The sequence below is a fragment of the Euleptes europaea genome, chromosome 18 (genome assembly GCF_029931775.1).
Source record: "Euleptes europaea isolate rEulEur1 chromosome 18, rEulEur1.hap1, whole genome shotgun sequence".
Taxonomy (NCBI): Eukaryota; Metazoa; Chordata; class Lepidosauria; order Squamata; family Sphaerodactylidae; genus Euleptes; species Euleptes europaea.
In genome coordinates, this window is record NC_079329.1 from 1,005,769 (window position 1) to 1,031,408 (window position 25,640).

Here is a 25,640-nt window from a genome sequence, read left to right on the forward strand (position 1 = left end):
TCCCTTTCCAATCCAAAGTGAAACCATCCTTTTTACAACAATCCAAATTCTTTCTTTTTAAAATTTTATTTCGAAAAAAAGAAAGAAACTTATTATTTTTTTCCCTTTCCAATTCTGGACATTTTCAAGTATTGTTTCTTTCTCTTGTTGTCCACCCTGACATAGAAAAGGGGTCCTCCCACTCCTCTCCCCCTCCCACCCCCCTCCTCATTCTCCCCATCTTCCCAGCGAATTACAAGAGGGGGCATGAGGAAAGATGGGGGTGGGGATTCAAGTATAAACCTGCCCAGAGGGGAGACGAGGGGGGACTCCCGTTTAGCCCAAAAATGAAAGAAGGGGTGAGAATTTAAAATCTGTGGGAGAAAAAATGGTGAGGGGGAGGTTTTTCTTTTAACGCCACCCTCTCGCCTGCCTCTGAGGGGCACCTGGGAGCCTGGCCTCCGCGGTCTCCTCTGCCTCCTTCTTGACCCGACTTCTTCACCTCTGGGCCTCTCTTCTCAGCTTCCTTAGGCAAAGCAGGCCTCCTAAAGTCTCTCTGCTGGTCCCAAGGGAGGACGAGGAACCAGGCCACCTAAGGAATTAAAGGCAGGGAGTGGGTGGTCCTGGCCCCCGGCCTCTCTGAGTGCCTGCATGTTCCCTCCCCTGGCTGCGTCCGTCAGTCATGGCTGGCCTCGCTCAAGGGCATGTGGCGGATGGTGTGGAAAATCCAGTCCATCTTGGTGGTCCACCCGCCATGGTGGGCCTCGTTCATCTGCTTGGTGAAGTACTCCAGCGCCTCCTGCTCGGACTTGTCCAGTGCCAGGGTCTTGCGCAGGTAGGCCACGTCGTCAAAGGACTGGAGCTCCGGCATTCCGGAGCCCAGCATCATGGAGAAGAGGTTGATCAGCAGGTTGGCATGTTGACGGATGGTCAGGTAAGCCTTGTAGCACATCTCCTGGAACCTGTTGGGGTGACAAGCAGGTTGCTGGCTTAGACCAGGAGGAAGGCGGGCCTGGGCTCCTGGATTTCCCGGGAAAGGAACGAAAGCCCAAAGAGAGCCTAGACGGCCACGAAAGCCAGAGCCCATCCTCTGTAGGAGTTAGCAGTGCTTCAAGACCCTCTGGGGTCCTTCAGCACTCACCAAGCTGATGTGGCAAGTACAAGAGCCGGATTCAAGACCGGTAGCACCTTTGAAACCAACCAGCTTTTAGGGGTAGGAGCTTTTGAGAGTCAAAGCTTCCTTCATCAGATACAAGTCAGAACGGAGATCTCCAAGTCCTTATAGCCCAGTCCTTATAGCCCAGTCTGAAGGTGGGAGGGGGTGGTGGCAAAGAAGGAACTCAAGATGCAGAGGTACAATGCAAAATGCAATTGGCTTGATTAGCACAAAGGCGGTTACCTCTCAAACTCTTTGGTCTTTGTACATTCCTGCACCCCTTTGCTGATGACGATGAGAAAGTCCTGGGTGAGGACAAAGGGAACCCGTTCCCGCTTGTAGCCAAATTTCTTCTTCTTGTGGTCCAGGAAGTGCCCAAAATCTATATGGAAGAGCTGGAAGGGCAAACAGGGAGGGGGAGAGAGGGCGGGAAGACCCAGACTGACCACAGCTAGTCATGGTGACTCATTTTCTCCAGGGGGCACCAGAACCAGTGAGGACAAAGGCACATGGAGCACATGATAGGAACCCAGGAAGCTGCCTTCTACTGAATTGGACCCCTGGTCCATCGAGGCCAGTATTGTTGCTCAGACTGGAGGCAGCTCTCCAGAGTCTCAGGCAGAGGTCTTTCACATCACCTACTTTCCTAGTCTCTTTAATTGGAGATGCTGTCAGGGGCCAAACCCGGGACCTTCTACATGCCAAGCAGATGCTCTAGCACTGAGCCACACCCCTTCCCCAGTAGGTGGGAGGGAAGGTGAGAGAGAAGGCAAGGCAGGAAGGGTGAAAACTGGAACTCACCTGTCCATCATCCTTGACCATGATGTTGCTGTTGTGTCGGTCCCCGATGCCCAGAATAAATGTGGCCACACAGTAGCCAGCACAGGAGCGCGTGAAGAGGTCAATGGCTGCATCGTAACTACACCAGGCGAGAAAGGGTTAATTGCACAAAAGCATCCTCCCCACCCACCCCAAGTTATCCCCCAGGCTGACCGGGGCTCAATTGTGTGTTGCCTGAATCCTCTGACCCCTGTGCTCCTCCTGCTCGTGTCACGGAACCCTACACCAACTCATCCCTTCCTCCGGACTCCAAACGGCCTCTTGGACTGGCATGCCTCACGGCCAACTACCAGCTCCACCCCACAGCAAGTACTTCTTTCCGGAAGGGAATGGGGGGGTCCCTAATTTATGAGATTTGCTGTAGCAGGATGTGGACACGGCCACTCACTCAAGCAGTGCTTTCCAAAGGTTTGGCAAATTCATGGCAGCTGGGCCTGGTGACAGGGATGGGTTACATCAGCTGAAGAAGAACCTCCGTGGAAGAAGAGGCAGATGCTGCGGCCCAGAGGGGACTTTTGGTCCTGCAGGGCCCTTCCAACATGCTCTCGTGACAAAGACCCATGTCCCAAGCCCCCTGACTCCTGGGGTTTCCAACTCTAGACTGGGAAATTCCCAGATGGGGAGGGACCTCAGCAGGGTCTAATGCCACAGAGCCCACCTTCCAAAGCAGATGTGTTCTCCAGGGGGGCTGATCTCTGCAGCCTGGAGATCCGTTGCAGCCTTACTCTGTCCACGCCCCCTCCTACCAGCTGCCCAGCAGCCCCACCAACTGACCCCTCGCCCTTGTTCTTGTCCTTCAGCCAGTGGTGCAGGGCGTTGCTGTTGAACTGCAGCGCCCCCTTCAGGCCCCCCTTGCACTGGATCTGCATGATGGTGTGGGAACTCTTCACCACCTCGATGAGGCCCACGCAGTCCCCGATGGACAGGCACCCGTACGGCAGCATCCTGCAAGGGGCCGGAGGAAAACCAGGAGGTCATTCGGAGAGGCGATGTGATGGCTCCTAAGCTACGAGTGACCACATGGTGGCCCACTTTTGACTGCCCCACGGCGGGGTGAGCTGCTCGCATTGAGCATAATCAGGGAAAGGCCTGGGCTTGCAGCAGCTCCACAGGACTCTTGAAGGCTGACCCAGAGCAAATCCCCAGGAAGGATAAAGATGGAGGCACAGCTGCAGTATGGTGGTTTGCCTCAGAGATGCAAGAGGAAGAGGAGAAGGGTGGCTGAGGGGGCCTCCTTTGCTCCTTGGCCTGAAGCCTTGCTGGGGTTGTTGGGGGCTGCCAGGTAGACTCCCAGGAAGAATCTGCCAGCCCTGCAAGGGTCAACACAGGCAGATGGAAAATCCTGACACATCCAACAATTCTGGAAGGTGCTCGGACTTAGACTCTGGAGAACCTCCAGAAGAAGAACAGAGTATCCTTTGTTTATAGAACAAAAAGCCAAGCCAAAGGAGGGTTAAGAGGGGGCTGAGAGGGTGGACATCCAGGGTCAGCTGCAGGACTCTCCACACACATCATCTCCTTACCGAAGGTCCAGCCCCTGGTTCTGCCACATGCTCTCCATGATCCGGATGATCTGCAGTGTCAGCATATCTTGCCGGAGGTCTGGGAGCAACGGCGAGGCAAACAGAGCAAAAACAAACATAAGGACAATGCTGGGGGAAGCGGGCATTCGCTTTCTGTGGGTTAAAGTGTGTGTGCGTGGAGGGGAGGGGTCATGAAATCCAGTGCAGAAGCAGTGTTGAAAGAAGGAATAACAGTTCTCCCAATCTGGGTTTAACACCTTGTCTCTCTCCGCACATGATGTTTTAGAATGACCATCAGCATGGTTTTAGAACAGGGTTAGATCAGGGGTGTTGGAGGAGAGGGTTATGGATACCCTGGACTGCCAAAATAACAAATCAGTGGGTTATAGATCAAATCAAGCCTGAACTGACCCTAGAAGCTAAAATGACTAAACGAAAGCTCATACCCTGCCAGAAAATATTTTTGTTAGTCTTTAAGGTGCTACTGGACTCTTGCTCTTTTCTACTACTGCAGATAGACCAACACGGCTACCCCGTGAATTAAACTGAGGCTGTTGTCTTCTCATAATGTGACCCAAGTACAGAGTCCCTGGAAAAGACAGTCATGCTAGGAAATGTTGAGGGCAGCAGGAAAAGAGGAAGACCCAACAAGAGATGGATTGACTAAATAAAGGAAGCCACAGCCCTCAATTTGCAAGACCTGAGCAAGACTATCAAAGATAGGACATTTTGGAGGACTTTGATTCATAGGGTCGCCATGAGTCGGAAGCGACTTGACGGCACTTAACCCACAGATCAGGGGTCCTCAACATGGTGACCATGGGCAACATGTTTCCTGGTGCCTGCTAAATGTTTTTAGAAAGTGAGGGGGCCAGGTGGGGCTTTTGCCCAGCAAGGCTTCTCATCGACCAATGGAGATTTGATTAGCTGTGCATTGGAAGCAGCTGCCACCTCAACACAAGGATCTTCGCTGCGGTAGCAATTTTTGTGGCTGGCTCCGCCTCCTGCAACAACCATTTTGTGGCAAGTCATTTTGCGGCTGCGCCCACCATGCTCGCAGGCTCAAAAAGGTTGGGGACCCCTGGGTTAGATAAACCCATGGAGTACAGATCCAAGGGCAGTGTGGAGAAAGACATTTTTCTTCTAACACACTGGAACTTATGATCGCCCCGTGAAAATGGCAGGGAAGGCCCAGGACAAGCCAAAGGAGGTCCTCCTTCCACACAATTCATTTACAGGACTTGGTGCTGCAAGACCTGGTGAGGACCAGCAGCTTACACAGCTGTAAAAAGGGACCAAATTCATGATGTTCTTAGTCGTAAGAACATCAGAAAAGCCCTGCTGGATCAGACGAAGGCCCATCAGGTCCAGAAGTCTGTTCACACAGTGGCCAACCAGGTGCCTCTAGGAAGCCCACAAACAAGACAACTGCAGGAGCACCTGTGTTCCACAGCACCTCATATAATAGGCATGCTCCTCTGATACTGGAGAGAATAGGTATGCATCATGACTGGTATTCATTTTGACTAGTAGCCATGGATAGCCCTCTCCTCCATGAACATGTCCAGACTTGATAAATGGAACCTCCATGATCAGAGGCAGTATGCAAATGAATAACTTTAGCTAGGTGGGGGCCACAAGAGGGGGAAATTTTGGTCTCTGTGCCCCTGGTCGTGGGCTTCCCTGAGGGCATCTGGCTGGCAAATGAAGGCAACAAAATGTTGGATGAGGCAGGTATTCGGTCTGATCGAGCAGGGCTCTTCTTAGGCGCTACTGAGCTAGACAACTAGATGTCGGGAATGAATATTCCCTTCCTGTTCCAACTGGGAGACAGAATATTGAGCAGAGGTGATGCTTCAGCCTGTCCCAGTCCCCTCCAGTCTGGCCTCCCTGCCCACTCTTGCTTTTCAGCGCTCACCATCTCCATTTTTGAAAATGATCTCATGGTTCGTGAAGAGCAGCTCAGACATGATGTCGGGGTTCTCCCAGTTCAGCCACAACGGCCGCTTGGCGGAAGACATGATCCGGCACTCATCCAACCTGGTGCAAGAGGGAACATCGGTCAGAGGTGCCCCTTTGGAGGTTGCATTTCACTATTCCCGGCCCACCAATTCCCCCCACCCCCCCGGAACCCAGGAGTCCTCGCCAATTTCCCCTCCAAACTGTTTGGCTGACCTTCCTCTTGCCATGGAGAAAACTGGGTCTCACCGGAGATTGCCTAGCTGGTGTACAGGGTTGAGTGGACAGATAAAGCCCTGAAGTGCCTCCATATAATCCGGCCTCCTCATTTGCTCCACCAGGAACTTCATCTGCATCTTGGGAGGAGGGGGAGAGGACCAAAAGACACAAGGAGGGAACGAGACAGTGTCTCTGAGCACATGCAAAGTGTCTCCAGTCAGCACGTCATTAACCATAGCCACACACACATGCCAGAGGAAGAGGGTGGGTTCCCCTCTTCTTAGAACAGCCACCCCTGTGCTGCACTTCCCCAACCTCTCCTAAGGGTGATTCTGCTCAGGAACCAGAAGATGGACTTAACCCCTCAGAGTGCAGGAGGGTCACTGTGGGAATACGTTTGTACTGCGCTCAGCTGCAGGGAAACAAGGAGAACAAGAGGGAAAGAGGATCCAAGGCCGGTACCTTCTGCGTCTCATCCTTCTTCTCTTGCTTCAGGATGTCAGTCAGGTTGATCAGTTTCTCCATGGCCTCCACCTGCCGGTTCAGGTGCTTCAGGTACATCCCGCAGCCACGGCAAAAGGCCTCCAGCATCAGCCCAAAGCGCTGAGAAACAGGCTTGCTGTGCATCTCAGACCTGCAGGAGGGCAAGGCAGGAATCGTCTCAGAGCACACTTCTGGCCTCTTTTCTTTGCCACCAGGTGAATCTCTCCCAAGCCTGCCCCCATCTAGGGAACAGAAGATCCGTCTCACAGTACGCTTCCTTCAACCCACCAGGATCATAAAGAGCCACGGCATTTCTTGGTCTCTCCTCAACAAGCCCCTGGGCACAGGCTTGTTTCCATGATCCAGGTTCAGCTACTGTTTATTTATTTTATTTATTTAAAATATTTTTATTCTGCCTTTCCACCCAATCAGAGTCCACAAGGTGTGACCATCAAAAACATTTACTTGATTTAAATACAGCTAAAATATAAAATTTGAATAAAAACATGAAACCTAAACGGTCATCCTGGCTTTGGTGAGGAGGCCTGGCAGCGTTGGGAGCAGGGCGCTGGTGTGCGAGGGGGGGGTGCTCTGGAAACTCACTCGGCTGCAAGCTGAGGCTCTTCTGTTGCTCTACTAAGCAGGTGGAGAAGATCCTGACATGCTTGTGGCTGGTTTTATAGCACTACAGTGTGCTGTTGGGATGATCTCATGAATGGCTCATGTTTTTTTATTATGATTTTGTGTTACGTTATTTATAGTCCGCCTTTCTTGCTGAGGCTCAAGGCGGATTACGAAAGGTAAGTCAAGTACAATCGGCAGGATGGGACAGCCAAGGAACAGGAGGGTTTGGACTACAGAAATCTGAAAACAAACTGGAATCTCAAACAGAGCTGAAACAAAGCATGGCCTTTAAACATGGTAAGTGGTGTAGAAACCATCCAATCTGGAGCAGACTGATAGTGACAGAGAAAAATGTAAAGTTTTGCATTTAGGTAGGAGAAATTAAATGCATAATTAAAGGATGGAGGATACTTGTCCTGGCAGCAGTACCTGCAAAAAGGATCTCGAGGTCTTAGTAGACCATACACTGAATGGGAGTCAGCAGTGTGATGGGGTTGCTAAAAAGGCAAATGCAATTTTGGGCTGCATCAACAAAAATATAGTGTCCATGGTAATGCCACTGCCACTTTGGGATCAGGAGGGATTTTCCTCCAGGCCTGACTGGCAAGGGGTCCTGGAGCATTTTTGCCTTCCTCTGGCCATAGAGCAGGGGTCACTGGGGAGTAGGAGAGAGAGGAAGCTGTGAACTTCCGCCATTGTGCAGGGGGTTGGATTAGATGACCCTTGGGGTCCCTTCCAGCTCCATGTTCCTAAGTATTAAAAGGAAAGCAAGCAAGGTCTACAAGCCCCAGTGGCAATTGCCCGAGAGCTCCCACATGCCATCCGACAGTCCCACCCACATGAACCTTCTTTAAGCCACCTCAGCCGTTTCTTCCCTCTTGGCCACACTTACTTGAGATGCCAGAAGTAGAAGTGTCCAATCCGCTGGTTTGTCAGGGCCTTCATGGTCAGGAATCGGGCCAGGGGGTTGTCCAAATACTGCTCATACTTGAGAACCTTCCAAAAGGAGAGTCAAGGGGGGGGGGTGATCTCTAGCTAGGAGATGCAGTACAACCAGTAGCAAACGGCTTCAATCTAGATTTCTCCAGTTTCTTTCCCTGGCAGGACAATCCACTGAAATTCAACAGGCATAGCCTTCCCTATCACTGCCTCTCCACAGGGCCCCAGGGTAATTTCTCTGGGCATGGCATAAACTTGTAGTATAAGCCCCTGTCCCAGATTCCAACACATACAATCACAGGAGTCACAAAAGAGACATTTCTATATTTCTGTTTTGCAAATGTCACAAATGGACCATACCAGGGTAATGGGGTCATGGTCTGGCCTGCCCCCCTCCACAAATCCCCAGGCTCCAATAAAATGGACCTGCCTGCCTCTCCCGCTTGTTACATGTTCCCACCTCTGAGACAAGAAGTTCCAGGCACAGCAACAATGGGTTTAGGAAGCAATCCTAAACAGGTCTACTTGAAAGTAAGTCCCATTTTATTCAATGAAGCTTACACCCTGGTAAGACTGCAGCCTTAGTACAGGTGTCTGTTGCCTGCGTAATATCAGTTGCCTTTACAAGAGGCGGCAAAGGGCTGCCCCTGGAAGGCATTGCTGCAGAAGGATCACTCTCACCATGCTTTGATGAATATCATGTTTCAAAAGCTAAGAGAGATTGCCAGCTATCCAATGACGATCACCCCAGCCTCACTTCTTCTAAGGGCCATCTTGGGTGGTCAAGGGGTTATCAGCGGGGCAGCAAAACGGAGTCACCCACAAACAAGTGACGGGTTTCTGCATACACTGAAGACTCCGCATGTATGCAGAAAAACAGGACATTGTATATTAAACATTGTGTTGGATGACAGGACTCGGACTAATGGATATCAATTACAGCAAAGGAGGTTACATCTAAATTGGAAGAAGAAAGTCCTGAGGGTGAGGTGCATCAACACTCCTTCATGAAGTGGTAGATTTTTCAACACTGGAGGTTTTAAAGAATTGATCAGATACCTACTTGTCTTGGATATTATAGTTGTAGTTCCTGCATTGGCAGGGGATTGTACTAGATGACCCTGTTGGGTTCCTTCCAACTCTGAGATTAAATATATAGATTATTTTTTTTAAACCCCAGAGAGGAACCACGGCCTCAAAGCAGACTGATGAGGACTGAACATGTTCTAGGAGGCACAGAACTCCAAGGGACATTGAGCATCAGGCGTTTGTACTAATGGGAGTTGGGACGTCTGACTGGAGAAACAGAACAGTTACACCTATCCTGACCTAGGGCCGGACTGCACTCGACGCCTGCCACATGGACTCTATTCAAAGTTCTCCAGAGTGGCCACCTGGCATTGTGGTGGGCAGTAGACTGACAGCCACAAGTCGCCTTCAGGTGAAGGCCCCCCCCAGCCACCAAGACCGGGTCTGCTTCACCACAAGTCCGTTACCTGCACAAGTTGGATGAGGTACTGAGAGAGCTTGTCATCTGTCAGGCCCTTCACGAGGCATTTCAGGGCAAACTCTCTCACAACCGGGTCGGGGAAATTGCAGTCCAGGAGTTCCATGGAGAGCTCGGGTTTGATGAGAGGCCACTCCCGGAGGAGGCAGTACATCTGGGGGGCAGGAAGGGAGGCGGGAGATGACCAAAAGACAGTTGCAGTTGCCAGCCACAAGGCCAAAGGAAACGGAAGCCCGCCTTGCCACAAACAGAACACGCTAATCTCACCTGAGCCACCTCGTCCCGTGAATTCCACTTGACAGACAGCAGTAGTTTTGGGAGGGTCTCTGGGATGTTGACACAGTAGTGCCTGAAAGGAAAAGGGTGGATTGGTGAGACCCAGGCAGCCGCCATCTCCCCACTGAATCCTGCTTCCCAGCCCTTTTTCTCCTGTAATCCACGCATCTACCAGCGTGGTATAGTGGTGACAGTGGGACCCAGGCAGCCGCCATCTCCCCACTGAATCCTGCTTCCCAGCCCTCTGGGAGAAAGAGGTTCTCTGGGAGAGGTTCTTCCCAGCCCTCTGGGAGAAAGAGGTTTCTCTGGGAGAAAGAGGTTCATATCCCCACCCTGCCACGGAAGCTTGCTGGACATCCATGGGCCAGTCATTCTTTCTCAGCATTTTTTTTTATTGTCAAGTCACAAGTGACTTATGTCAAGTGACTTATGGCAATCCCAGTGGGGTTTTCAAGGTAAGAGAGGTTTAGAGGTGCTTTGCCATTACCTGCCTCCATGTCACGACCTGGGTATTTCATGGTGGTCTCCCATCCAAATACTGACCAGGGCTGACCCTACTTAGCTTCTAAGATCTGATGAGATCAGCCTAGCCTGGGCAATCCAGGTCAAGATGTCTCTCAGCCTAACCAACTTAAATTTATTTATTTAAAACATTTATTAGCTGCCTTTCTTTCTTATGGAGCTCAAGGCAGCTTACAAATATTGATAAACACACAGAATGAAATACACTAAAAACATAATACCAAAGTTTAAAATCACTACTCAGGACTGCTACTAAACTTAACCAAATGCAGTCCTAAATAAAACTGTCTTCAAGTGCCTCCTAAAGATCCAAAGTGGGGGGGCCAGGCACACCTCCCTGGTGGTTCCATAATTGTGGGGCTGCCATTGAAAAGGCCCTCTCTCCTGTACCCCTTCAAAGGGTTGTTGTAAAGATTAAAATAGAGGACCAAAGAACAATGTTTATCACGCTGAACACCTTGGAAGAATGGTGGGATAAAAATATACTAAAATAATGAAGAGCCACTCCCCTTTAGACGAGAACCCCGCCCACACACCGGTGCCTCCACAGGAAGTCCTTCTCTTGCTCAGTGATCTCTGAAAGGGGGTCCCTGTTGCAAATATTCCGGAGCTGCTCCAGTTCGCTTTCATCAAGGGAGCTGTCCCGGGCCAGACGGTTACTCTGGAAGAAGGGAGAGGAAAGATTATCCCCTCCCCAGCTCCAAACTGCCTCACTTCTGCCCCCTGCCCCCTCTCCAAGTTCGGACCTGGCCCCCTTACCAATCCCACCATGCAGTAGTTGAGGCCCAGTTCCCGAGACATGGCCCAGTTGGCATGCTCCTCTATCTCAGCAGTGTTGGCAAATTTGACGGTGTGGCTGTACCAGGTGAATTCCAGCTCCAGGCAAGGGGTCTCCTGTGGAGGGGAAAGTGGGGCAGCAAATTAAGAACTCTCAAGTCAGGATTTCCCCCTTCCCCCTCCCCCGGCAGCTAATGTCTTTTTCATTCCTGGATTGAATGATTCCCACTGTGGCCACCCACTTTCTGGTGCTTCCTTTCTTCTTCCTCGAAGCAGAGAGCCCAGTCTGACTTTCCTCAGCCTCACTGAAGCAGGAGGTGCTTCAGAACAGGCCAGGAATAATCCCCTTTGTATGGTGCAGGGGGCACCCATTCAGAAACAGCTGCCTCCATCATAGGGAGATGCTTGAAGGTTGCCAAGTCTGGGTTGAGAAATTCCTGGAGATTTGGGGGTGGAGACTGGGGAGGGCTGGGTTTGGGAAGGGGAGGGAACTCACGATGATACAATGCCATAGAGTCCACCCTCCAAAGCAGCCATCGTTGTCCCCCCCCCACCTGCCACCACGGCAGGAATTTTGTTGAGATAGGCCACTATTGGTTTTCAGAATTCCAAGGCTCGAGAACGTTGGTGACCCCCTGCTGCACTGATTTAGGGTTCACATTTGAGGAGCAGTTTACTTATTTGGTTCGTGTAGGTTATCCGGGCTGCTGGCGAAACATCAGGAAAGAAAATACCAAGACCACGGTCACACAGCCCGGATAACCTACAAGAACCGATGAACTCTGACAGTGAAAGCCTTCGACAATAGTTTACTTATTTATTTAAGATATTTATTAGCCACTTTTCTTTCCTACAGAGCTCAAGAGAACTTACAATATAAAAATAAAATACCTAAAACAGAGTACATAAAAATACATAAAACCAAAATTCAAAATCACAGTTTAGGACAGCTAGTAATCAAATGTAGTCCTAAATAAAACTATCTGCAGCTGCCTCCTAAAGATCAGAAGCGAGTGGGCCAGGCACACCTCCCTGGGGAGGTTGTTCCATAATCGTGGGGCTGCCACTGTAAAGGCCCTCCCTCTCTCGTGTGCCCCTACAGCAGTTCAACTTATGCTAGAAGATCCAGCAAGGCTTCCCAAAGTATTATTGTCATTTTTTTATTATTGGCTTCCCAAAGTCATATAATATAATATCATGTCATGTCATATCATTATCCTGCCCTTTCCTCACCTAGGCAGGGCTAAGGGCGGCTCACAACATATAAAACCTTACAAAGCGACAGTATAAATATCATATAAAATTTATATTAAAATTCATCTATTGATGGCACCATTTAATATGCAGACAAGTCAAGAGAAGAGAATAGCAATTCCTGTCTTTCCACAGCAAGGGCTGCAGAGAGGGGTGGAACTGACAGGCCACTATCTGGATGTGGGAGCTGTACAAGGTGGGGCCAATGGTGGGTGGAGAGATAATAAAGGATGAAGAGAAAAATGCTGGCTATCAGCAAATTCCAGAATTGGACTTTCTCCCGAGGATTCTTGGTTCAAGCCCCAACTAGGCCAGTGACTCGCCTTTAGCCCTGGGCAAGGCATTCCCCATTCAGCCTCTGCATTCCCCATCCACAAGAAAGGAACCACAGTCACCACTACACAACAAAGCTGGAGAAAATGTTCTGCACACTAGAAGTGTCACGTTGTGCAGTAGACGAGCAGCCTCACCTTGTTAGGGTTGGAGCCCCCCACTCCGATGGGGTTGAGCAGGTCCTCCAGGCCATGGGGAACGGGCCAAAGGTTCAGTGCCATCTTCCCCGCCACCAGGGTGTCTTTGTAATCAAAGAGGTTGACGTTGCCCCAGGCGAGAGGGCAGTGCTCCTGTCAAGTGGGCACACACACGAGGATGCATCAGACTCTCAGTCCCTCAAGGTCAGTACTGCCTATTCATACGGGCACTGGCTCTCCAGGGACTCCGGCTGAGGTCTTTCACATCAGCTACTGCCAGATCCTTTAACTGGGGATATCTGGGATTGAACCTGGGACCTTCTGCAGGCCAAGCAGAGGCTCTTCCACTGAGCCCTGGTCCTTCTGTGGATCAGAGAGGCTGTGAGTGGCTGCGTGAGACTTGGCTCCCAGGCCATGCTCTGTTTGTAAGAGAGGGACTGGAGCTTAAGCCCACCCAGAGGTAGCCCACCCTACCCCAGTCTGGAAACCCAGGATCCCTAATGCAGTGGCTGCTTAGCATCTGGCACATGCCAAGAGGCACATTCTCTCTTCGTCATCACTTATTCACAGGTTTAAAGGCTCAGCCTCAGTATGGCAAAGGGGCCCTTCATAAAATAGAATCATAGAGTTGGAAGGGACCACAAGGGTCATCTAGTCCAACTCCCTGCACAATGCAGGAATTTCACAACTACCTCCCCCACCCCACCCCCAGTGACCCCTACTCCATGCCCAGAAGATGGCCAAGATTACCCTCCCTCTCATTAACTGCCTAAGGTCATAGAATCAGCATTGCTGACAGATGGGCATCTAGCCTCTGCTTAAAAACCTCCAAGGAAGGAGCGCTCAACCACCTCACAAGGAAGCCTCGTTCCACTGAGGAACCACTGTGTTAGAAAATCCTTCCTAATGTCTAGACCGAAACTCTTTTGATTTAATTTCAGCCCGTTGGTTCTGGTCTGACCGTCTCCAGAAGGCATCCCCTCCTATCTGCTTTGAGGACACTCACCTCCTTGGCACCTTTTCGGCCTTTCACTGAGCAGATCGACACACAGAGGCGGGCGGCTCGTGGTAAGTCGGTGAGATAGATGTCGTACGAAAGCCACTCGTTCCACCTGCCAATAAAGAGAGTCATGCTGGAGTCAGCAGGGGGGAGGGGCTGGCAGAGAGGTCCCTGCCCTTGCAAGGCACAGCCAAACCAGATGTGTACCGGGAGTTCTGTTTCTGAAGCTTCCAGACATTTTAAAACTCAGTTCTCAGGAGCTCATATTCATTCCTGAGAACAGCTACATTCGAGTCCCTTGGCTCTAAGAAACCAACATGATTTTGGGGGTATAAGCTTTCGAGGGCCAAAGCTCCCTTTGTCAGATACCAACACAGGGAACTTTGACTCTTGAAATCTTATACCCTGAAAATCTTGACTCTCAAAAGCTTTGACCCCCCCCCCCAAAAAATCTTGTTGGTCTCTAAGGTATTCCTGGACTCGAATCTAGCTGTTCTACTGCAGACCAACACGGCTACCCTCTGAAATTATTCCTGAGAAGAGCATTTGTAAAATAGCTGGACACAGAATTCCCAGCACAGGTCCAGTTCGTCCCTTGGAGTCACTTCATGCCTGCTTTGCCGCCCTCCACCATTTTCCTCTGTCATGATTACCGAGGGTTCGAGCAGGGGACACGCTGGGTGTTCACATTGTCACAAAGGGGCTCCCCACCGTGGAAAATTCCTGTCCGGACATAGATCTATTAAGCGAGAGAAAAAGATGAGAACAAACCTCGAGGGTGCCCCTGCTCTATCGCTGCTAGCCCCTTCTTCTCCCAGAAGATTCGGTAAGTTCCATGCTTCCAACAGAGAAAACCCATCAAAAATGGCCACCACATTTGCAGTTCCCCACCATTCTGGGCTGCTCAGAAAAATGGATCCCCAAACTGGTGTCCAAGGGAATAGCATATGTGAGGGAAAGGGGGGTTGCACAGGGATCAGCAGATCAGGGGAAAGGGCTGGCCTTGCCAAGAGTATAACCGAGTCACATGGCACAAGGCCCTTCCCCTGCCCAGGTGCCCGGCCTGGCCTCCCTCACACCTAACCTTATCAATATCACGGATGTTGACATTAACATAGGTGGCGCACAGGATCTTGATTCGCAAAAGGCTGTTGATAGACCAAAGTGACTTGGAGGGGACATCTCCGTTGACGTGCGAGGAAGGGGCAGAACGGCGTGCGTAGGAGGGGAGCACAAACACGTTGGCCGGCAGCTGACCATAGAGGCTTTCCTTGCTCATCAGCATCAGGTGGGGAAGGCGGCCAATGGCGATGCAGTTCCTCATGTACTGGGGGTTGAGACATGGAAAGGAGGAACACACCATAAACAAAGTAGTTTGGTCTACCATACCCCACCGGTGCTTTCGCTTAGCTCCCATTCATTTCAACGGGGCCTTGGGAAGGAGATCACCAAAACTCAGAGGTAGAGGGCTTTGCATGTCAGACAAAGATCTGGGAGTCCAAGGACAGAATGCCCGTTCTGCTATGATGGGCTCTGGGAGACACTGGGCCAGTCAGGCTAACCTACCTCACGGGTCTGTTGCAAAGATAAAAAGCACAAGAGAGACCCATGTACACAAAACCAGCTGTGCAAGGATGGCTGACTTGCTCTCTCTTCACAAACCAGCCCAGTGGCTTCATTAATAGCAGCAGAGTAGGAGACGAAAGGATCTTATCACAGGATCCCCCTATTCAGTGGGGAGTCCTGCACCTCTATTTGTCTAGTACATTTCTATCCCATCTCTTCTTCCAAGGGTATTGGGGTGCTGTGTATGGTTCTCTCTTCTCCTTTTTATCTTTGCAACAGCCCTGTGAGGTAGGTTAGCCTGACTGGCCCAGTGTCTCCAAGTGAGCATCATAGCAGAACAGGCATTCTGTCCTCAGTCTCCCAGATCTTTGTCTGACACACAAACCCCTCCACCACTGGCTTTCGGGGGAGGGGGGTGTTTCTCATGTGGCAAAATAGGAGGGGGTCACACCTCGTGGGTATAAAAGGCCCCCTCACCTTGTACTGGCTGAGCGGATATTTCTCGAGCAAATACTCGTCGCAGCCGCACACCTTCAGGAGGTACTTCCCCTGGTACTCCTGCACACACAGGCGCAGCTGCTCTGGCGACAGGTGCATGCTGCGGGTCTTCTTTCGGATGGCCTCGGCGATCACCTGCTCCGGCAGCGCATCGTGCGGCGTCTTGAGGGTATATTTCTGTTTGTCGTTGTTTGGAGAAACAATAACCCAAATGGTCACTATGATCCGACCTTCAGGAGATGGAGGGGGGAAAGCAGGACAAGGAAGAGTCACTCGTGTGAGCCAGGCCCTCATGTGCAGCGGTCGGCGCGACGGGCTTTGGAAAGGCTGTGCAAAGGTGGTGGCAGCCCTGTGTCCCAGTCCCCACACTCTTTGCATGGCCTGCCTCCCCGGCCTGTCCACTCCAGAGGCCAGGCTGGCAGCCACCAGGGGCAGGGCTTTCTCTCCTGCAGGGCCACGGCTGTGACCGTCCTTGCCTCAGAAGTCTCCTCTGACCATACTTTTGGAAGCCTTTCACCTTTAAGGGGTATTGGTATGACCTGATTGCTTCTAAAAAATGGATTTTTTGGGTAATGTTTTATGATAGCTGTACTGTTGGTTTTGTTTTATTAATTTGTGACCCAGCTCGGTCCTTGAGTGAAATGTGGCTGAGAAATGTACCGGACAGCCATAAAAATAAATTGGGGTAGGCTTTTTAGGAGGAAGAAACTCCTGGAAGGATACAATAATCAGACCCATAAAATAAAGTAAGTATTGGTGCTTCCTTTCTGGCTTTCTAAGGGCCAAAAACTACATGTTAGGGTTTTTAATGAATTGGATCTGGGTTTCCTGGATCCAACTTGGGTTCCCCATAGCCACACAGCAGCTGTGGGAAATGGCTTTTAAAAAAATAAAGGAGAGCCCAAACGAGTTCAGAATGCTGCTAACCCTCTTCTCCCAACCATCATACCAAATATTTGAAAGCCCTGCTTTGTGACCTCCCTCCCTGTCTCTCAAGTGACTAGGGTGCCGCCAGGCATTTCCCTAGAATCACAACTGATCCAACTGCAGAAATCAGTTCCCCAAAAGAAAGCGGCTGCTTCAGAGGGTGGCCGCTATGGCATCATAGCCTGCTGAGGTTCCTTTCCTCCAGAAACCCTGCCTTCCCCAGGCACCCCCCACCCCAATCTTCAGGCATTTCCCAACCCAGAGCTAGCACTCCTACAAGTTACCTTTGTCCAGTTTGCTGTAGACATGTTTGGGCAACTCTGGACTGGACTCCACGTTGGGGGGATAGACATATAAAGCCTGGCTTTGGGGCCCGACTGCCCCCCGCGTCTCCACGGCCTCACGGCAAACAGAGAGGATGTTTCTCCGGAACTCTTGCACCTCGGGGTCCTTGACAAGCTCAAATTCACAGATGGGCATCCCAATGGCAAACCCTGGGCCAAAGAAGATGGGTCAGGGGGCCCGTCGAATGGATCATCAGACTTTCTCAATGCCACTTCCTCCCCACTCCTGCAGCAAGTTTAGTCAGATCTAGTTTGGCCTTGGGGTTTAGACTCACCGATCTCTCGGTTCAAGATCTTCTCCTCTCGGTTACCCACTGGCTCAATGACCTTAAGGATGGGTTGGAAGAGGCGTAGATCACAGAGACGCCGTGACTCATCGTAGAATTCTTCTCTCTCTGCTTCCTGGGTCACCCCCACAAAGATGTAGGAGGATTCATCCTGGGAGATGGAAAGGAAAGTGGTTTGGGGACACTGAGTGCCCAGGAGACCCCTCTTCCCACCCACAGAGTCCAGGCACCCTGCTCTAACTCACAACCACCCCACCTCATCTTGGTTTATCACTAATGACGCAGGAGTTTGGATCTGCTTTGACTCTCTAGATAAGGGTCCCTGCGCTTTCTGAACCTGCAGGCATCCTTTGAAATTCTGACACAGGGTGGTGGTGGGCACAGCCACAAAATGGTAACTGTGGGAAATGGAGCCACATGCCCAAGGGCAGGGGACAAGACGAGTAATCTCTTATAAATATACACTGAGAGAGAGGAGAGAGAATAAAATCAACACTGTGTTTGGTATGTTGCCCCCAAAACTACATTATTGCCATCTGTATAGCCAGTCACATCTCCAGTGGCCAATCAGAAGCCCTACTGGGCAGCAGCCCCACCTGGCTTTACCCACTTTCTTAAAATACTTGGTGACCACCAGGAAGTGTTGGCAGGCATCATGGCACCCAGGGGCCCCATTTTAGAGACCCCTGCTCTAGATTCTGCTCAAACAGAGAACCCAGGCATTCTGGCTCCCAACCATCTTTGCAACCATCTTCTAATTCTTCAGTCAAACCACTCAAACAATATTGGGCACACTGGTACAGTAAGGAGGGTGCCAATGAACTGGAGGGACTCAGCTCTCTCCCAGCTATTGGTGGTGGGACAGGCAGCTGGCATTGCCTCCAGGGACTGGGACGCAGTCCGTGGGTCCAAGCCAATCCCCTGCCGTGTCAGTTAAGACGTGGCTGGCAGCAGCACAGGAGGAGTCAACTGGTGGCAAAATACCTTGGACTAGCTCTTTTTCTGCCCTGAGCTGGATGGCCCAGGCGAGCCCCATCTCATCAGCTCTCAGAAGCTAAGAAGTGGTTGGCCCTGGTTTGTACTTGGAGGAGAATCCCCCAAGGAAGTCCAGGGCTCTTACACAGAGGCAACTGATGGCAAATAACCTCTGAATGTCTTCTGCCTTGAAAACCCTATGGGATCGCCCTAAGCGGGCTGCAGCTTGACAGCACTTCTCACCGCCACAGCTCTTCTTCTAACTCACTGGAGTCCTTTGCCCTCCTTCGACTGACCTGCAGGAGGTGGAAAAGGGGGTATTTCCTGGCCTCCTTGAAAAGGTCATGTTTGATGCCCAGAAGAGTAGCTTCCCGCAGACATTCCAGAGTGACGATCATGCCGTTGGGGAGGCAGCAGTCCACCATGATCCGCGGGGGCATGAGGTGGAGCCCCCACAGCTCCCCGGACGAGGGCCGCGGCGGCATGGCTGCAACAGGACAGGAAGACCCAGCACGTTGCTAGAGGCACACCAAAGAACTAAAGCATACTGTTCACCTGGAAGGGGAGAAGGGAGAGGGAGAGAGGGGTTTAGGGTCTGATATAAGACTGAAGTTCAGCTTCACCATTGATTGTGTGTGAGCTCTGGAGACACACCACACTCCAGAGGTTGGCCTTCCCCACTCCTCCCAGGCCGCACCCACTGACACCCCCTACAACTTCCTATTGGTCACTCGGCATATGAATGCAGAACCGGAGCCAGGAAGTCACTGAGCTAGTAACAAGCAGGATACTATGCTGGCCTTTGGGAGAAGTCCTCTCTAGATGGGGCTCGTTGCCCCCACGCTGGCCCCTGCAACAAGCCCTTTTCCGTAGGACCCCCCAAGCCTGGTATTTCCTCAGCAACCCCAGCGCAAAACAGCCCTGAACGCACACAGTAACTGGGTGCAACTGATGACTTTGAGACACATCCCTGTTTGTGTAAAACTCTTAAGTCAGCAACGGCTGAGAGCGCAGAGCTGCCTTCTGTTCTGGCCTAGACGGGCTCGTTCTGGCTCAGGCGGGAATAAGAGCTCAGTTTCTAGGCCTGCCACCCTCCAGCTTGCAATACCAACAGTGAAGGAAATAATGCAGCACGTTTACCATTGCAAACACATAAAGGAGAAAACAGAGCTGCACTTACATGTAACTGTGGGCCGAGTGGTCTTCTGTGCAGGCACACATCTTTTTGCGGCTGGCCTGCACATGTGATGTGGGATTGCACAGAAGCCACGAAGATGAAAGAGGGATACAGTTTTAAATAAAGTCAGGCTAATAAAGAGTTGGAAAATACTTAAACAGTGATTCCAGAAGCCTGGGTTTTCATTATTATTTTTTAAAGATAGCTGTGAGGGCCTTCCAGGAAGTGGTCAGAGCTGGGACTTGGGTGAACCTCCACGGGTATCTGAAGAAGTGAGCTGTGGCTCACGAAAGCTCATACCCTGCTAGAAATTTTGTTAGTCTTTAAGGTGCTACTGGACTCTGGCTCTTTTCTACTCCATGGGCAAGAGAGACTTGAAGCCAAAATAGCCTGTCTGCTGCGCCTTCCTGTTTGCATGCAGCACACACACATAGGAAAAAGGGGGGATTTTTCCAGTGATGTGGCTAGCTGGATATCATCAGATCTTGGAAGCTAAGCAGGGTTGGCCGTGGTTAGTCCTTGGATGGGAGACCTCCAAGGAAGTACAAGGTTGCAATGCAGAGGCAAGCAATGGCAAACCACCTGCTCCTCTCTTGCCCTGAAAACCCTATGGGGTCACCATTAAGTTGTCTTGACTGAACACAATTTATTATACCCAGGCCATCTAGCCTGATCTGGGTCAGCCCAGGTTAGTACTTAGAAGAGAGACCCCCAAGGAAGCCCAGGGTTGCTACAAAGAGGCAGGCAATGGCAAACCACCTTTGAACTTCACTTGATTTGAAAACCCTGTGAGGGGTCCCCATAAGTCGGCTGCAATTTAGTGGCACCTTACACACACAAGAAATTGGGGGGGGGGTCAGTGGGAAGAGACAGTCCCTCAAGTATGTGTGTGCATCTTGCATTACATTCGTGCAACCCAAGCAGCTTGGCAGGCCTACCAAAGGGGGCAGACCGGGGGGGGGCAAAATTCCAGGGGCCCTTGTCATCCCAAGGGTCCCATGGAGCTGGGCAAGTCCTGTGACTTGGGTTTGGGCCTGTCCTGGGGGCCCAAGGTGGCCCCTGAGGGCCTGCATCCAGGCAGAGCTCCGCTCCCAAGTGGTCATTGCCCAGTGTGTGAGAAGGGCTTGGGGAACAGTCCAGTGAGAATTTTGCCTGCACAAGCCCCATTGGGTAACCCTGCTCATTTCATTTAGATGGTTGAAAGAGAACTTCCCACTGAAGCGTGCCCAGAGTTACTTAAGAAAACAATCACTGGCCCTGCAATAAGACAGAAGTAACGCTAGCAGTCAGCACCACTGGTGTAAAAACCCTGTGTTGCTCAGATTCAAACTTGCAAACCTGACAAGCATCACGGCAGAAGGCTCCCCCACCCTTCGCACAGCCCCAAGATTTTTAATTTCATATTTTTTGTTCTGCTCTCTTCACAGGGATCCATTTTCACAAGGATCTGAAGGATCCTAGCCATGCATGCGTCACTCCTGCCCTCTCCCAAGCAGCTTACTCAAGAGCAAAGGATGAGCAAATGGCTGGGGCTGAAGAGGAGGCTCTCGAAGGATGGGGTGGTGGGCTTTGCTCCGATGCGCTCACAGGCAGGTTCCTTAGGAATGCATCGCAGGATGTCTGTCCTCCATTCTCTGCCTTCCAGCAGTCCCCCTTCGGTGCCAACCGACCATCTTTCTCTCTGCCTCCCTGCAGTCAAAAACTGTGGCAAAAAATAAATTAATTCAAAAGATCTGATAGGTGTGTGTGTGGGGGGGAGGACTGTTAATCCAAGCCTTAATACGTATCTGAAATATATTCCTCTCAGTAACAATGCCCCCTTCCAGGGGCAAAGTGACGAGCTCTTATCAACTCAGAGTAACGGTTCTGTGCATATAATGTAGAAAGGGAGGGGGAGCTATGGATGTGTTTGACGCATGGCCCGTGAATGTTGCAGTGGTCCCTGTTTTCTAGTAAAAAACAAGAATCTACCTTCCCTTGCCAGCCAAATGAGTTCCCAGAGCATAGACACCTCGATGGCTACTAGCCCCGTAGTACATCTGATAGCCTTTCCCTCCCCTCCCCCGAAACTTGTCCTGGTTACGCTTCCGTCTTCTCCCTGCTGGAAAGGATTTTTGGTAACAAAAGGAAGCCACTTACGTGCCGTGCCGCTGGATCCTTGAGTCACAAGGTCCTTCTTGGTTCGCAGGATGCAAAAGCTCGTCTTCCTCCTCCTCCCCACATCGAAGGATTTCTCTCCCACCCCTGCTGCTGCTGCTGCAACCATCGGATCCCATTCCACCCCCCACCCCCCCAGCAGCTACAGAGTGCTTTTGCAAGTGGTGTATCCGGCATGGGAAAGCACGGATTTCCGTTGGATCCACGGTTTCTTGCAGCTGGGAGGGGAGGAAGAAAAAGCGGTATCTTTTCCTGCAACACCCAAATTAAAGCAGGCTGGACCGGTGAGGACACCACCCCCACCCAGGAGGGGCACCATTTGGAGATGGGGGCTTGGGAAGGGGGGCTGCAAAAGGAGAAAGAAGAATGCGGCTGCAACGTTTGTGTTCCTCCTCCTCTCCCACAGAAAAGAGCAGCACTGGAGAAAATGGATTCATCCCTACTTGGGTAAATTGATAGAGACGTTGACACAAAAGATGAGAGAGATTGGGGGGGCGGTGACCGCAGTGCCTTTGGAGAGTCTAATTAGGAAGGGGAGTGTTCAGCTCTAGCTGGCTTCCTGGGACCCTGGACAGAGGCACCAGCTCAAAGTTGGGGGTGGAGGACGGAGCACCAGGCAGGGTCTGAGGACCCAGGCCCATGTTCAGACACCAAGCCCCACTGGGGGAGCTCAGGTCAGTCCCCTCCCACTCTAATCCCAATTTAAATAAAATAGTGAAAGCTTTTGTTAGCCACCTTTCTTCTTGACTGAGCTCAAGGCGGCTTACAATATAAAGTGCATAAAATACATAAAGCCAAAAGTTAAAATCACAATTCAGGACTGCATTAATCATCAGTCCTAAATAAAACCGTCTGCAGCTGCCTCCTAAAGATTGAAAGTGAGGGGGCCAGGTGCACCTCCCTGTGGAGGTTGTGTGATCATTGTGGGGCCGCCACGGAAAAGGCCCTCTCTCGCGTACCCACCAGATGAGCTTCTTCAATTAGTGAGCCAGTCGGGAGGGCCTCTCCCTGTGATCTTAATTCCAGGGCAGGAACGTATGGGAGGAGATAATCCTTCAGTTAACCCACCTCACAGGTTGGTTGTAAGGATTAAATGGAGTGGGGAGGAGGCAGGGCTGGTTCAAGGTATGTTGTCCTCCCAAGCACAGTGGCCCTAGCTGGATCTGAGAGGGGCCTCAGCCAGCCTCGCAGCTCCCAGCCAGCGGTGCTGTAGGTCTTTCCAGTCCATGTGGGTCTTCTCCCACCCTGCCAATGGTGGCGAGCATGTCCAGACCCTGTGATGTGCTGGAGTTACTCAAAGCTGTTGCTGGGGTGTCTTGGCCAGAGAACTGGCCCTGGAGGAGAAGCGGAAATGGATGCTTCCCTGGGCTCTTGGGAGGAAAGGTGGGATAAAATAGGTCTAGGAGAGAGCCCGGGTTTCAGTTAACCCTTCTGACACAGCTTTGGGTGAGTTTTGCCCCTCAGTCCTGCCTTCTGGTGTCACAGGATTCAGTCTCACCAAATTAAAAGGGCAACATTGGGAAGAAGCAGGGGAGCAAAGATAAAACTGGACACTTTGGGGATGATGCTTTTATCATTTTTTATCCCAGTGCCTCAATTCTGATGGTCAGTAGCTGCCACTGACGTCCAGCCCAGCTGGATTGGACCAACAATCCTTCTAGCCCTGTATCCTGTTTCCAACAGAGGGCAGCCAGATGCCTCCAGAAATCTCAAAAACAAGGCATGCCAGCAACAGCCTTATACCACCTTTTGTCCTTAACATCTGGTGTAGACTGCAGATGTAGACTGCCTCTGCACATGGAGGTTCTATTTGGCCATCATGGCTAAGAACCATTAATAGATCTCTCCTCCTCCATGACATTACCTAAATATTTTAAAAGCCATCAAAGCAGTGGCTGTTACCAGTTCATATGGCTGTGAACTGTCTGAATGCACTTCAGGAGTTAGGAGTAAGGACTTGCTAGCCCCAGAGCATGACTTCTTGGTGTGCTTATAGAAACAGATGGTTTCCCCAAGACTCTTTTGTAATGACTACTGAGGGACTACACAACTTTGACAATGAAGAAACTGAAATCGTTACAGATTTTCTATTCCTTGGCTCATCACCCAAAAGGGAAATCAGGAGACAGACCTGGGAGGAACTAGAAAAGATTCTCAAGCATAAAGACATGGGACTGAAAACCAAGATCAAAATAATTCATACTATGGTATTCTCCGTTACTACGTATGGGTATGAAAGTTGGACAACGAAGAAAGCTGACAAGAAGAAAATCTATTAATTTGAAATGTGGTGTTAGAGGAAAGTTTAATGGACTACCAAAAAGACAGATCAGTGGGTTCTAGATCAAAGCAAACCAAGCCAGGATTCACCTTATAAGCTAAAATGACTACATTGAGGCTATTGTACTTTAGTCACATCATGAAAAGACAAGACTTGCTGGAAAAGACACTTTCAGTCTTTAGGAGACAGTTTCATTTAGAACTGCATTTGACTAATTTAGTATTTTATTTAGTGGCAGTCCTAATTATTTTAAATTGTGGTCTTTAATGCAATTTTTTATTATTGTTGCTTCAGCTATATTGTAAGCCGCCTTGAGTTCCACGAGGTAGAAAGGTGGCTAGTAAATGTTTTAAATAAAATTTTAAAAATAATGCTAGGAAAGGTTGAAGGCAGCAGGAAAATAGTAAGATCCAAAATGAGATGGATTGACTCAATAAAGGAAGCCATGGCCTTCTGTTTGTAAGACCCGAGCAAGGCAGATAACGACAGGATATTATGGAGGTAATTCATTCAAAGGGTTGCCAAAGGGTTGGCAATAATCTTTGAGAATTCATGGAAAACAGGAGAAGTTCCAGCAGACTGGAGGAGGGCAAATGTGGTCCCCATCTTTAAAAAGGGGGGGAAAGAAATCCCAAACAATTATCGCCCAGTCAGCCTGACATCAATACCAGGTAAAATACTAGAGCAGATAATTAAACAGACAGTCTGTAAGCACTTAGACAGAAATGCCGTGTTCACTGACAGTCAACATGGGTTTCTCAAAAACAGGTCATGCCAAACTAATCTCATATCTTTTTTTGAAAGAGTGACAAGTATGGTAGATGAAGGGAATGCTGTCGATGTAGTGTACCTTGATTTCAGTAAAGCCTTTGATAAAGTGCCCCATGATCTTCTTGAAACAAAGCTAGTAAAATGTGGGCTGGACACTGCTACTGTTAGGTGGATTAGTAATTGGTTGACCAACTGAACCCAAAGGGTGCTCATTAATGGCACAACTTCATCCTGGAGATGAGTGACCAGTGGGGTACCACAGGGGTCTGTGCTGGGACCGGTACTATTTAATTTTTATAAATGACTTCGATGATGGAATAGAGAGCATGCTAATCAAATTTGCAGATGACAACAAGTTAGGAGGGGTAGTTAATACCCCGGAGGGTAGGGTCAGAGTTCAGAATGACCTCGATAGACTGGAGAGCTGGGCCATAAGCAATAAAATGGATTTCAATAGGGAGAAGTGTAAAGTACTTCACCTAGGCAGAAACAACAATAAGGCACAGGTACAGAATGGGAGATAGTTGGCTTGACAACAGTACATGTGAAAGAGATCTGGGAGTCTTAGTGGACCACAAACTGAACATGAGTCAACAGTGTGATATGGCGGCTAAGAAGGCCAATGCAATTCTAGGCTGCATCAATAGGAGTATTGTGTCTAGATCAAGGGAAGTAATATTACCACAGTATTCTGCATTGGTCAGGCCTCACTTGGAATACTGTGTCCAGTTTTGGGCTCCACAATTTAAGAAGGATGTTGACAAGTTGGAGCATGTCCAGAGGAGGGCAACCAGAATGGTCAAAGGTCTGGAATCCATGCCCTGTGAGGAGAGACTTAGGGAGTTGGGTTTGTTTAGTTTGGAGAAGAGAAGGTTGAGGGGAGACATGATAGCCATGTTTAAATATTTAAAGGGATGTCATGTTGATGAGGGAACTAGCTTGTTCTCTGTTGCTCCAGAGACTAGGACACGGAGTAATGGATTTAAACTAATAGAAAAGCGATTCCACCTAAACATTAGGAAGAACTTTCTGACGGTGAGGGCTGTTCGACGGTGGAATGTGCTGCCTTGGAGGGTGGTGGAGTCCCCGTCTTTGGAGGTCTTTAAGCAGAGGCTAGATGGCTATCTGT

The 25,640-nt window shown here is 50.3% G+C and overlaps 1 protein-coding gene across 3 annotated transcripts; it reads right to left on the reverse strand.

The window, feature by feature from the left end:
* Positions 1 to 632: 632 nt before the first annotated feature.
* On the reverse strand, positions 633 to 18,633 carry LOC130489993 (phosphatidylinositol 4,5-bisphosphate 3-kinase catalytic subunit alpha isoform-like). Of its 3 annotated transcripts, none has more exons than XM_056863786.1 (21): positions 18,422 to 18,633; positions 17,139 to 17,301; positions 16,804 to 17,013; positions 15,572 to 15,822; positions 14,613 to 14,855; positions 14,182 to 14,267; positions 13,535 to 13,640; positions 12,529 to 12,681; positions 10,796 to 10,921; positions 10,564 to 10,688; positions 9,497 to 9,578; positions 9,219 to 9,383; positions 7,676 to 7,779; positions 6,139 to 6,310; positions 5,707 to 5,813; positions 5,417 to 5,538; positions 3,499 to 3,577; positions 2,750 to 2,920; positions 1,937 to 2,054; positions 1,379 to 1,530; positions 633 to 941 (listed from the first exon to the last, which is right to left on the reverse strand). In XM_056863786.1, exons 1-21 carry the CDS (start codon positions 18,608 to 18,610, stop codon positions 656 to 658), a joined length of 3,210 nt encoding a protein of 1,069 aa, XP_056719764.1. In that variant the 5' UTR covers positions 18,611 to 18,633; the 3' UTR covers positions 633 to 655. The 3 variants fall into 3 exon arrangements, with proteins under 3 accessions (XP_056719764.1, XP_056719762.1, XP_056719761.1); XM_056863784.1 differs by having other exon boundaries at positions 5,707 to 5,807; positions 10,787 to 10,921; XM_056863783.1 differs by having other exon boundaries at positions 10,787 to 10,921.
* Between the last annotated feature and the right edge of the window lie 7,007 nt (positions 18,634 to 25,640).

What these genes read in the sequence shown, in the direction of transcription:
- LOC130489993 (XM_056863783.1), bottom strand. Translation starts at nt 18,610, where the DNA reads ATGCCGCCGCGGCCCTCGTCCGGGGAGCTGTGGGGGCTCCACCTCATG. An exon ending in GATCTTGAACCGAGAGATCG is followed by an intron (nt 17,014 to 17,138) that starts GTGAGTCTAAAC and finishes TCTTTGGCCCAG; the next exon opens with GGTTTGCCATTGGGATGCCC. An exon ending in CACCAGCTAGGCAATCTCCG is followed by an intron (nt 5,539 to 5,706) that starts GTGAGACCCAGT and finishes CTCTTGCACCAG; the next exon opens with GTTGGATGAGTGCCGGATCA.